The sequence below is a fragment of the Meles meles genome, chromosome 12 (assembly GCF_922984935.1).
Source record: "Meles meles chromosome 12, mMelMel3.1 paternal haplotype, whole genome shotgun sequence".
Taxonomy (NCBI): domain Eukaryota; kingdom Metazoa; phylum Chordata; class Mammalia; order Carnivora; family Mustelidae; genus Meles; species Meles meles.
Window position 1 is genome coordinate 11,830,653 of NC_060077.1, and position 12,060 is coordinate 11,842,712.

Below are 12,060 nucleotides of genomic sequence, written 5' to 3' on the forward strand. Positions count from 1 at the left end.
AAAAAAAGAAAAAAAGAAAGAAATTGCAGTATCAGGATTCCTGAGTCATTTTCAGGATGCCAGAAGCCTATCCATTGCTTATTTGATGGATGAACACTTATCTGGTATTGACAGGCTGAGGACAGAAATGAGCCACGTGTGCGGTGGAAGAGAGCGGGGTCCCGATCACAGGAGGGTGAATTCAGCACTCCCAGTGCCCCAGCAGTCACCTCTGCAAGCCCCGCTGAAGTCTGGTGACTAAGAGTAGTTCCCCAGGAGGCCCCTTGCGGTTTTCTGGCTTTAGCGTCTCTGATGAACTAGGCTGGCACTTTCCCGAATGCCCATATCACAAGCTATTAACTGGAAGAGAAGTAAGCTTTATCCATGGGGGAATGTGAACTCCACCCAAATCACATGCGATGGAAACACATGGATAAAGCAGGCTAGTTGTCCAGCCGTCCTCTCCCTGCCTGGAAATGCTTGGGTCATTAGGGGGTGGCCTTGGATGTGGGCCCCACCATTCTGGCCTGGGGCTGGTAGTCATTAGCAGGTTTAAATAGGAAGCATATGCCATTCCAGGCCCAAACAAGCAAACATGTATAAACCGAGAGCAAGTCTCTATCAGATCGAGTGAGCTTGGGTTTATTAAGTGCCTACTGTGGTGCTCGCTTCGGCAGCACATATATTAAGTGCCTACTGTGGACTGACTATAGGTGGTGGGGGTGAGTGGGTCTACCTGTTTCCCTGGCTCCTCTGTTTGGCTGATCTAACATTTCAGCACTAAACAATACAAAAGTGGCAGAAACGGAGGAGTGTGTGTGTGTGCACGCGCGTGCGCATGAGAGAGAGAAGAGCTCCTGAAACTGGCCTTTTCTCTTTTTATGGGAATCAGGATTTTCTGCTAGAGTTTGAGAATGACAGTTTGTGGTGGAATAAAACAAAAATTAGTGGTGGGGACAGTGATTGATCTTTGGGAAACGGAAGAGAGGTAGGTGAGGGAGTCAGTGGCGAGTGACCTTGGGTGGCTCAGGCCACCTCTCTAATCCAGGATCACCGTCTCTGTAATGGTGTGAGCCCCGAAGGAAATCCTACAAATAAAAGTGCTTTGTAAATCATGAAGCGTTATATAAACAGCAGTTACTCTTACTGATGCCCTAACAGTCTATTATTTTTTTAATAAAAGGTAATATATGCACATGGTAAAATAAATTTCCTTTTTTTTTTAAGATTTTATTATTTATTTGTCACAGAGAGGGGGGGAGAGAGACAGAGAGCAAGCACAAGCAGGGAGAACGGCAGAGGCAGAGGGAGAAACAGGGGACCCAGTGCAGTACTCCATCCCAGGACCCCGAGATCATGACTTGCTAGCTGTAACACTTAATGAACGTGACCTTAGGCAAAGCGACTTAACCTTGTTGTGCCTCAGTCTCCCTACCTGTCACATGGGAATAATAATCCTATCTACTTCATAGCGTTATGCAGGTTTTCCCAGTCAACCTTGGCACTACTGATATTTGGGGCTGGGTAATTCTTTGTGTTGGGGGGGGCAGTCCTGTGCACTGTGGGTGTTCAGCAGACTCCCTGACCTCACTCACAAGATGCCAGTAGCATTTCCTCTTCATTTGTGACAACCAACAATATCTCTAGACATTTCCAAATGTTCCCTGTCAGGGGAGGGGGCAGCGCAAAATTCTCCCCTTCCATTGAGAATCAGTGGGTATTGTGAGGATTAAATGAGTGAGTTATTATGTAGAAAGCACTTAGAACAGAGCTGGTCCATAGAACACTGTGTAGTAAGGGCTTGCAATTATCATTCTCATTCTCTTGTCCTGGCCTACCTTATGGAAAATGAATAGTTTTGATAAAATAGCGTCTTCAGCAAGACAATGAGTATTGTTAAGCCCCTATCTGATTTCACTCTGAAACACGCATCCAAGTCCTTCTAAGATGATAGGTCAGCGATGCCAGTATTAATTATAGTCTGATCTCTCTGGGGGTTCCACCGTGGGGTTCTCCATCTCTTGTAACAAACTTAACACCATCCCATGCTATCGGCCACTTTAGCCATCTTCAGTGCAGAGCACATCAATTTCAAAGCCTCTCCTGTATGCATCACATGGTGCATGCTTCAAATCTCAGGTTTTCCATAAATCCATGGCCCCTCGGACAATAGGCTGCCCCCCAAATCCACCGAAAATAGGGGGCAAGTGAAAACAGAAAGAGAGAATGAGGAAAACAAAAGGCTGCATTTCTTTAAATTTCTGGCTTTGCTCAGCACAAGCATTTCCAATGAAAAATAAAGAATTCTTTCTTCTGTGTCCATTTCAGCTGGCATCCAGCTTTTGCTTCGTGAATAATGTCGCCGCATCATTATTCTGTCCCACAAGGTAAAACAAAATGAGCAACTTAACAACCAGAAGGGTGCTTGTGTGGAGGAAAGGCTCATTTAAAAGCTTTTCAGAGAATGTGACTGTTGTTCCCCTACACTTTGCCACACCCCCCTGAAGTTTTTTTTTCAAACCTATGGGAAAGTTGTTACTTTGCACACAAGGTGTATAAATTATGCCCTCCTGGAAGGCCTCCGCACCATACACGTTTTCTTTTTTTATTCCTTTTAGTCTTTTGGGATTCCTGGAGTGTCTACAAATAGATTAGCCTCTAAGAATTCTGAGTAACCATGGTTAGAAAAAAAAAAACACTGGTTTAATTAGCCATGGTCCTATTTTTAAAATTACATCTGCTCTTTTTTTTTTTTAAATGAGGATTGATCTACGCAAAAACTTGAAGAGGATGGATGGGGGGGCGCATGTTACTTTTGAATTAATTTTCATGCTTTTGAAAGTGAAATCAAGAGTATTGAGTGAATAATGTATCATCATACATTAAACATGCTCAAATGAAGAGAGTTGAAAAGAAATGATTGGAGGAAAATGAATGGCTGAAAATACTGGATCACCTGATGTGTGCTGCTGTACCGGGAGGTAGCAAATCACCCTTCGCATTTCAGTTTTGCGGGGCTGCCTCCGTTTTTCAGCCCCCAATCCTCAGACTTGATTAATCATTGAAGGGATAAAAATTAAAGGGCCATATGGCTCGCTGAAGGGTCATTGAAAATCAGAAAGCAAGTGCGGAATTCACAGGACTAGGTTCCCAAGTTTGAAAGTCTTTCTGCTTCCTCATTTGACACATTCTTCATTTCTGAAACCGTGTTTGAAATGTCCGCAACTATTTTTGAAATTTAAATTTTAGCAACATTTCTCAATGTCAGAACTCTTGCCGAACAATATTCTTCATCGCCCCTTGATGACAACTCGCCAGAGACACTTGTGGATTTGGTTTGAGTGGCTGCCGGAAGATCATTTAGGAAGCATTCAGAAATTTAAATTCTATTGGATATAACATTTCTGATTTCAGCATTTGTCTTTAAAGAATTCTCTTTTTGCGGGGCAGGGGCTGGGTGGCTCAGTTGTTAAGCTTCTGCCTTCGGCTCGGGTCATGATCCCAGGGTCCTGCTCAGTGGGGAGCCTGCTTCTCCCTCTCCCACTCCCCCTGCTTGTGTTTCCTCTCTCCCTCTGTCTCTCTCTGTTTCAAATAAATAGATAAAATCTTTAAAAAAAATTCTTTTTTTAATTTTAAAGATTTTATTTTTAAAAAAAAAAGATTTTATTTATTTGAGTGAGAGAATGAGAGAGCACAAGCGGGGGAGGGGCAGAGAAGTGGGAGCAGCAGACTCACCACTGAGCAGGGAGCTGGCCGCAGGACCCCCCTGGGGATCATGACCTGAGCAGAAGGCAAACGCTTAACTCACTGAGCCACCCACGTATCCCTTAAAGATTTTATCTTTTTTTAAATTACTTTTTTTTTAAGATTTTATTTATTTGAGAGAGAGACAGTGGGAGAGAGCATGAGGAGGGAGAAGGTCAGAGGGAGAAGCGGACTCCCCATGGAGCTGGGAACCAGATGCGGGACTTGATCTCAGGACTCTAGGATCATGACCTGAGCGGAAGACAGTTGCCCAACCAACTGAGCCACCCAGGCGCCCTTAGTAATCTCTACACCCAATGTGGGGCTCGAACTCACAATCCTAAGATCAAGAGTCACATGCTTCACCAACCAAGGCAGCCAGGCGCCCCTTTAAAGAATTCTGAACACATGTGGAAATCATAGGAAATGCACTTTTTGCTTCATCTGTATTGGTTGTCATTTGCTGCATGATACATTATCCCAGAAGTTATTGATTGAAACAATAAAAAGGCTGGGAATCTGGTGTGGCTAAGTCGAGGGTCTTTAGTTCAGGGTCTCTAACAAAGCCTATGAATGTGCTTTGATCAGGACTGTAGCCACTTCAAGCCTTGGCTGCAGGATGAGTCATTTCCAAGCTCACCCACATGGCTGTTGACAGCCATCAGGTCCTACTGCTGTGCTTGTGGACAGCAATTCCTTGCCACAGAGATCTCTCCATAGGGTAGCTCGCCACATGGTGCTAGCTTCCTTCAAACAAGTGAGAGAAGGCAGTCCAAAATAAAAGCCACAGTCTTTTTATAACTCAATATTGGAAGTGGAAACCTATAATTTTTTCAAATTTTTTGTTGGAAGGAAGCCACTGGGTCCAGCTCATATTCAATTGGTGGACATTTCACTGGGTCTGGCCACCAGGAGAGCAGGATCACATGGGGGTGGTCTTTTTTTTTTTTTTTTAAGATTTTACTTATTTATCTGAGAGAGAGAGAGAGAGACAGAGAGAGAGATACTGCAGCCAGAGTGGGGGAGGGGGAAGGCAGAGGGAGAGGGAGAAGCAGGCTTTCCGCTGAGCAATGAACACGAAGTAGGGCTCGATCTCAGGACACCAAGATCCTGACCTGAGCCAAAGGCAGACGCTAAACCTACTGAGCCGCCCAGGTGCCCCCACATGGGTGGTCTTACAGGCTGCCTACCACACCATTTTTTTTTAAGATTTTTTAAAAAAATTTATTTGACAGAGAGAGACACAGAGAAAGGGAAGACAAGCAGGGGATGTGGGGGAGGGAGAAGCAGTCCTCCCGCCAAGCAGGGAGCCCGATTCGGGGCTGGATCCTAGGACCCTGGGATCATGACCTGAGCCCAAGACAGACGCTTAACGACTGAACCACCCAGTCCCCCAGATTTATTTTAAAGAGAAAAAGAACTCGAAAACATATGTGTTTGAGTTGGGGAGAGGGGCAGAGGGAGATAGAGAATCTCGATCAACTCCCCACTGAGCACAGAACCTGATGCAGGGCTCAATCCCAGGACCCTGAGATCTTGACCTGAACTGAAATCAAGAGCTGGGCGCTTAACCGACTGAGCCACCACACACCATTTTGTCTTAAGGTATATTATCCTGACGTTTACATTGAAAGCTAGAACATGCTGATATCACAGTTGCTGTTATATAGCTACATTTTCAGATGTCTGGAATGGAGGTGAAGGGTTTGCAATAAAACATATTTCTTGGTTTTGGGTGGTGATCTTCCTTGGACAAAGAAAAAAAAAGGGTGTGTGTACAGAATGGACTCCATTCTGTAGAGGTTCTTTCGGTTTCCATTTTAATATAAAAGCAGAAATTTGGGACGCCTGGGTGGCTCAGTTGGTTGAGCAGCTGCCTTCGGCTCAGGTCATGATCCCAGCGTCCTGGGATCGAGTCCCACATCGGGCTCCTTGCTCAGCGGGGAGCCTGCTTCTCCCTCTGACTCTGCCTGCCACTCTGTCTGCCTGTGATCCCTCTCTCCCTCTCTCTCTGACAAATAAAAAAATAAAATCTTAAAAAACAAAAACAAAAACAAATTTTAATGAGAAACCCTCAAACATTCCAGGTGTGGATGTAAAATGGCAGTCACTTTAGAAAAGAGTTTGATAGTATCTTCTTTTTAAAAAAATTTTTATTCATGTGAGAGAGAGAGCGAGAGGGCACAAGCAGCAGGAGAGGCAGAGGGAGCAGGAGAAGCAGGCTTCCCGCTGAGCTGGGAGCACGTCATGGGGCTCCATCCCAGGAGCTGGCGATCATGACCTGAGCCAAGGGCAGACGCTTAACCATCTGAGCCACCCAGGTGCCCTGATAGTATCTTTTAAAAAGTTAAATATAGGGGCGCCTGGGTGGCTCAGTGGGTTAAGCCGCTGCCTTCGGCTCAGGTCATGATCTCAGGGTCCTGGGATCAAGTCCCGCATCGGGCTCTCTGCTCAGCGGAGAGCCTGCTTCCCTTCCTCTCTCTCTGCCTGCCTCTCTTGTGATTTCTCTCTGTCAAATAAATAAATAAAATCTTTAAAAAAAAAAAAGTTAAATATAAATTTACCATACCAGCCTAACATTCCATTACTAGGCCTCTGCTCAAGAGAAATATATCCATATGAAGACATACATGTACAAAAATGTTTATAGCAGCATTATCCATAATAGCCTCGAACTTGAAACAATCTAAAAGCCCACCAACTGGTGAGTAGATACACAAAATGTGATACATCCATACAATGGTATAGTACTCCATGATAATAAGTAATACTACTCCATGATAATAAGTATTAATACATGCTAGGACATAGATAAACCTCCAAAACATTAACATATGCTAAGTGAAAAAAGGCAAACATTGCTTATTGTTAGATTCCATTTATATGAAATGTCTACAATAGATAAATCCATGGAAAATCTATTAGTGTTTGCTGGGGCTGAGAATGGGAACCAGGAGTAAGTACTAATGGGTATAAGGATCTTTTTGGGGTGATCGAAATGTCCTGAAATTAATGGCAATGGTTACATAATTATGCATTTACTGAGAATCATTAATTGTATACAGAATGGGTAAATTTTATAGTATGTAAATTATACCTCAATAAATTATTATATATATATTTTAAAAGATTTTATTTATTTGACAGAGAGGGAGACTGTGAAAGAGGGAATACAGGCAGGGAGAGTGGGAGAGGGAAAAGCAGGCTTCCTGGCTGAGCAGGGAGCCTGATGTGGGGCTCCATCCCAGAACCCTGGGATCATGATCCAAGCTGAAGGCAGACGCTTAACAACTGAGCCACCCAGGCGTCCCTAATTATTAAATATGTTTCAAATGATAGTGGGTAAAAACTTTCTCAACCTAAATGAAATTAAGTTCAGCTGTCAGCTTTAGGTTTTCTTATTCAACTTCTTTTATCTCCCACCTGTCTGAAGTTTGGTCCTAAGACTGAATTCTGGGATCATGTTTGCAGATATGGTTAACTATCAAATCATTAAACCAGAGAAAGCTGATGTATTTTTATTATGGTCCTTTTAAATTAAAAAAAAAAAAAAGATTTTATTTATTTGAGAGGGAGAGAATGAGAGGGTGGAGGGGCAGTGTAGAGGGAAAGTGTTCTCACTCCAGGCTGAGCAGGAAGCCCCTTGTGGGTCTCTATCCCACCACCCTGAGATCAGGACCTGAGCTGAACGCAGAGGCTTAATCAACTGAGCCACCCAGGCACCCCTCTTCTGGGTTTTGTTTTTTTTTTTTTTTAATATTTTATTTATTTATTTGACACAGAGAGAGAGGTCACAAGCAGTCAGAGAGGCAGGCAGAGAGAGAGGGAGAAACAGGCTCCTCACTGAGCCGAGAGCCCGATGCGGGGCTCGATCCCAGGACCCTGAGATCATGACCTGAGCCGAAGGCAGAGGCTTCAACCACTGAGCCACCCAGGCGCCCCCCCCTCTTCTGGTTTTTTAATCTCAATTTCCTTTGGGTTAATTTTTAAAGGATTTTGCCACTGTTGGTTTAAAATAATACTTTTCTTTTTTCTTCTCAACCTTTTTACCTCAGTTGGGAGATAAAGCTGACTTCCTATTTTCAAGTATTTGCAGAATTAATGTTAATTTTTGCCTGGACTATCTAGGAGATTAATTTCAATTTGGCTCCTGGAGACTTGTGGTTTAATCATTCTCCAAAGGGTGGTTTTTTGTTTGTTTGTTTGTTTGGAAATGTCTTTATCTGACAATTCTGGTCAGATTCCTTAACTAATTTTATTTAAAAAACAAAATCAAAAACCGAAAGACAAAAACCTCGATTCTTAAAAAAAAAAAATCTATTAGTTTCCAGTTTAATTGCCACACATTTAAAAAACGGACTACTGTGCTGGCTAGCAATCTAAGTTAAAGTAAAACTTCTAAAGGGGCCAAGGTCTAAAGTTCATACATTCTTGTGAGGTCTGTTCTGTCTCCACCAAGGGAGACCCCATTATCCATAGCTCTACCAATCACGTACATTTCCTTTTGAGTCTCATGAATGAGGAAAAAAGAAGTTCAAGTGAGGGAAAATGGGTTCAAATGAAGGTCAGATACCGAAAAGTTTTCTGGCTCCTGTGTGCTGCTGGGGTGGAAAAAAGTGGGGAAAAGGTAACCAGATGTAGGTGGCCCCGAGAGGTTGCTCGACTCCAACCTCGTTGTTAGTCTTGGCAAGGGAAAAAAGGGTCTGCCTTTATTTTAGACATCGAGTGACGCGGTGAGAACCTACTGTGTGCCAGGTGTTGGGGATACAAAGACAACTATGGGATGCTTGTGTTCTAGATGCTTCTTACGTAGCAAGACAGAGTCTCCGCCCTGAAGGGACTCGCAGTCCACGTTTGAGGTTGCATCAGGTGGGGGTAAACGCGGACTCTCCCAGTACTCTGAGGACGCCGAAGGATTACTGGGGGGCGGGGAAGAAACGCTTCCCTCCAGTCCTCTAGACTAGGCAGGCCCTGAGGGTGAAGAAAGACACGCCCTCCCGAAGGGCAGACCCGCCTCGAGGAGGGCGGATCCGGGCAGGGCCGCCGGCCGGGCCCTCACCCGACCCCCGCGAACGCAGCCCAGCGCGGCGCCCGCTCCTCACGTGTCCCTCCCGGCCCCGGGGTCGCCTCACGTTCTGCTTCCGTCCGACCCTTCCGACTTCCGGTAAAGAGTCCCCGTGCCGCACCACCGCGCCCACCCAGCATCGCCACGCGGCGCCTCTGTGTGCCCGACCCCCGATGCGCTCGGCGGCCGCAGCTCCTCGGGGCCCCGCAGCGGCCATCGAGCCACGCCGCTTCGCCGCGGCCAGGTGGCCCGGGCGGCGCTCGCTCCCGCGGCCGGCGCGGCGGGGCGGGCGGGGCGGCGGCGGCGGCGCGGCTCCGGGCCCGTATCCCTCCGCCGCCCCTCCCCCGCCCGGCCCCGGCCCCCCTCCCTCCGGGCAGCGCTCGCCTCCCTCCGCCTCAGACTGTTTTGGTAGCAACGGCAACGGCGGCGGCGCGTCCCTGCCCGGCTCCCGGCGGCTCCTCGGTTTCGGCGGGCCTCCCCGCCCCTTCGTCGTCCTCCTTCTTCCCCTAGCCGGCCCGGGCGCCCCCCCGGCCGCGCCATCCCGCGCCTCCCCGCTCGGCGCCCGTGCGTCCCCACCGCGCTCCGGCGTCTCCTCGGCGCGCCCGGCTCCCGGCTGTCCCCGCCCGGCGTGCGGGCCGGTGTATGGGCCCCTCACCATGTCGCTGAAGCCCCAGCAACAACAACAACAGCAGCAGCAGCAGCCGCAGCAGCCGCCGCCCGCGGCCGCCAATGCCCGTAAGCCCGGCGGCAGCGGCGGCCTTCTCACGTCGCCCGCCGCCGCGCCGTCGCCGTCCTCAGTTTCGTCGTCCTCGGCGGTGGCTTCCTCCTCCTCGGCGGCGGCGAGCGCAGGCGGCGGGCGGCCCGGCCTGGGCAGGTGGGTGTCGCGCCCCAGTCCCCTCCGTTCCGGGCCTGGACGAGCTCAGGCCTCCTGTCCCCTCCCCCGCGGCCCACACCGTCGTCCCCGCCCAGTGACCGGTCAGGCTTGGTGGGGTGGGCTGGGGGCCCGCAGTGGGGGTGGGGCTCCCCCTCCCCCCTGGAGCCCGGGGGTTTGGGTGGGGGGCGCTGCGGGGTCTCTCCGGGAATGTCAGGTCGTGTCCAGCCTCCTGCAACATCCCCCCACCTCCGAAACGGTCAAGATGGAAGGACTGGGAAGCCTCCCCCCTCCATTTAAGTGTTAGGGAGGGATTTACAGGTCTCACTAATTGTCAGCCCCTGTCCCTCTTTTAGCCCCAACGTGGAGGAGATGCTTGGGCAGCGCCCCCCGGCCTCCTCCCCCCCCCCCACCGCATTTAAATATTAACGTGGAATGGTCTTTAGGTTTTGGTTCAGTCTTCCGAAACTTGCCAACTCCCCCTTTGGGGAATAACAAGGGAGGGGGAAAGTTAGGGCAGCGTCCCCCCCCGTCCGTTAAAGGGGCAGCTACGGGGCTCATCTGGAATCGTTAGGGTCTGTTTGTTGTGCGTAACCACCCCACTCCCCTGCCCTGGGAAAGCTCGAAGAACCGGACTGAGGTGGGTGGGTAGTGGTCCCCGCTCCCCTCCCCATTTAAATCTGAGGTAGCGGCGGGGGCTCCAGAACTCCAGGAATCGTGGGGCTCTGTGCAGTCTCCTGCAGCGTTCCGCCCTCCCCCACCTGAGGAAGGAGTGGGGAGTGCCCGGCCCCCTCCCGGCCTCCCTCCTTCCCCCGCAAGGCCTCTCCGCCGCGGGTGGTGGCCGATCCGCAATGCTGTTCAGAGGCCGAGAAGGCGCCTTTGAATAGTGGTGGGCGAGGGCCGGACCCAGGCGTGCGTCAGAAGTCCAGGCCAGATCGGGAACAGAGGGGGATGGTGGTGGCAAGGAGCGGGCACGCTGCGCATTTTCCCCAACCCCCGCCCCAATTCGTAGAATTTCGAGGGGAGAGGGATTGCTGCAGGAGACCTGGTGGGGTTCCTGAAAGCAGAAATGGGGGTTTTTACTTGCGTCGTCTGCTCCTCTTTCCCCATAAACCTATGCTTGTGGTAGGGACTGGGGGCCGTGTGCTGTCTCTCTAACCGGGTCTGACTTTGGAGGGTGTGTTTGTACGGGAAGGCCTGTTGGGGAGGGTGTGTGTGTGTTGGGGGGGTGGGTGGTTGACAGTTCGTATTTCACGAACTAAGAAAATGCTTAGTGTTCAAACGGGGCAGCAAATGTCAATAGACTCCATTCCATTGTGGCCAGTGTCCTTAACTTGGGAAGTGCCGCCAGAGCTCACCAAGGGCACGCAAGTCTATTTCCCCTGTGCCCCGAGCCCATCCGTGTTCGGCACTGCCTTGCCTCCCTTAGACCTAGGCGGGGTTGGCAGTCAGTGACGAGGGTCCTCCGGAAATAGACATCCTGGGCTTTAGAAGGTGGGATAGGGGATTTTTTTTTTTTTTTTCCGTGCACTGAGTTTTCTTTTTGAAAACAGGTTTTCAGCGATCCGTTTCTAAAGAATTTTCATTTATGGCCCAAGAAGTTACCCTTCAAGATGAATCAGGGCTGATTTTTAAGGAATCCTGCTTTCAAAGGGGGGAAGGGCGAACATTGTGTTTTTTGTTTTTGTTTTTGTTTCTTTTACTTTTACCTCCCCTTCACAATTGTCCTTCTCTGAACCACCCTCAAACGTTAACCTTACCCCAACTAGTTCAGATAAAGTGCTTATTTTCCCAGCTCTTTCCACTTAGGATTCTGTAACTTCAGTTTCCCTTTTTCAGTGGCATCCACAGTGAAAAGTGGACAAATTTTGTACCTAATTTTTTACAGAAAAGGATCCACGGTATTTTTCTTCTTAGGTATAATAGAGATTTGCCAGATATATTCAACTTGTTCATATAATTAGAAATTAAAACTTAGGCTTTTAGGTTGCAACTGCTCTCCTTAGGCTTAAAAATTATAATCTGTTCCAGAGTGCCTTGAATGATCAAAAATACTTGGAATGTTTTAGTACCAAAGAGCTTTTTCTGTTCTTTGAGGCTTTACATTTAAGATTAATTTAAATTCTTCTTTGCTTTAAGTTCTTTCATTTGAGACATGAATTCTCGCCCTTGTTCTTTCTGATAGATATGTGAAGTTCTGCTTATGGATTCATATATTGTGTACTTTTATTATTATTTATTACATAGATCTTACATAGAATTCCTTTGGATTTTGAACCACTGCTGCTGGGTTCTTTGTAAACTGGTTACAGTTTTTAAGGTCTCCTTACACATGTTTGTGTGTATCAGCAGTTAAAATACGTCCCTGAGGCCAGGGGTAAAGAAAGAAAATGCAGCATTG

At 48.1% G+C, this 12,060-nt stretch overlaps 1 protein-coding gene across 7 annotated transcripts in view; it reads left to right on the plus strand.

The window, feature by feature from the left end:
• The first annotated feature begins 8,646 nt into the window (after positions 1-8,646).
• ATXN2 (ataxin 2) overlaps positions 8,647-12,060 on the plus strand; it is a 127,816-nt gene continuing 124,402 nt past the window's right edge. For 4 of the 7 annotated variants that reach the window (XM_046024746.1, XM_046024750.1, XM_046024747.1 and 1 more), the window contains exon 1: positions 8,647-9,662. In XM_046024746.1, coding sequence (XP_045880702.1) covers positions 8,962-9,662 — 701 coding nt within the window. In that variant the 5' untranslated portion in view covers positions 8,647-8,961. The remainder of the gene's footprint in view (positions 9,663-12,060) is intronic. The other 3 variants (XM_046024748.1, XM_046024751.1, XM_046024749.1) reach the window with 1 other exon arrangement.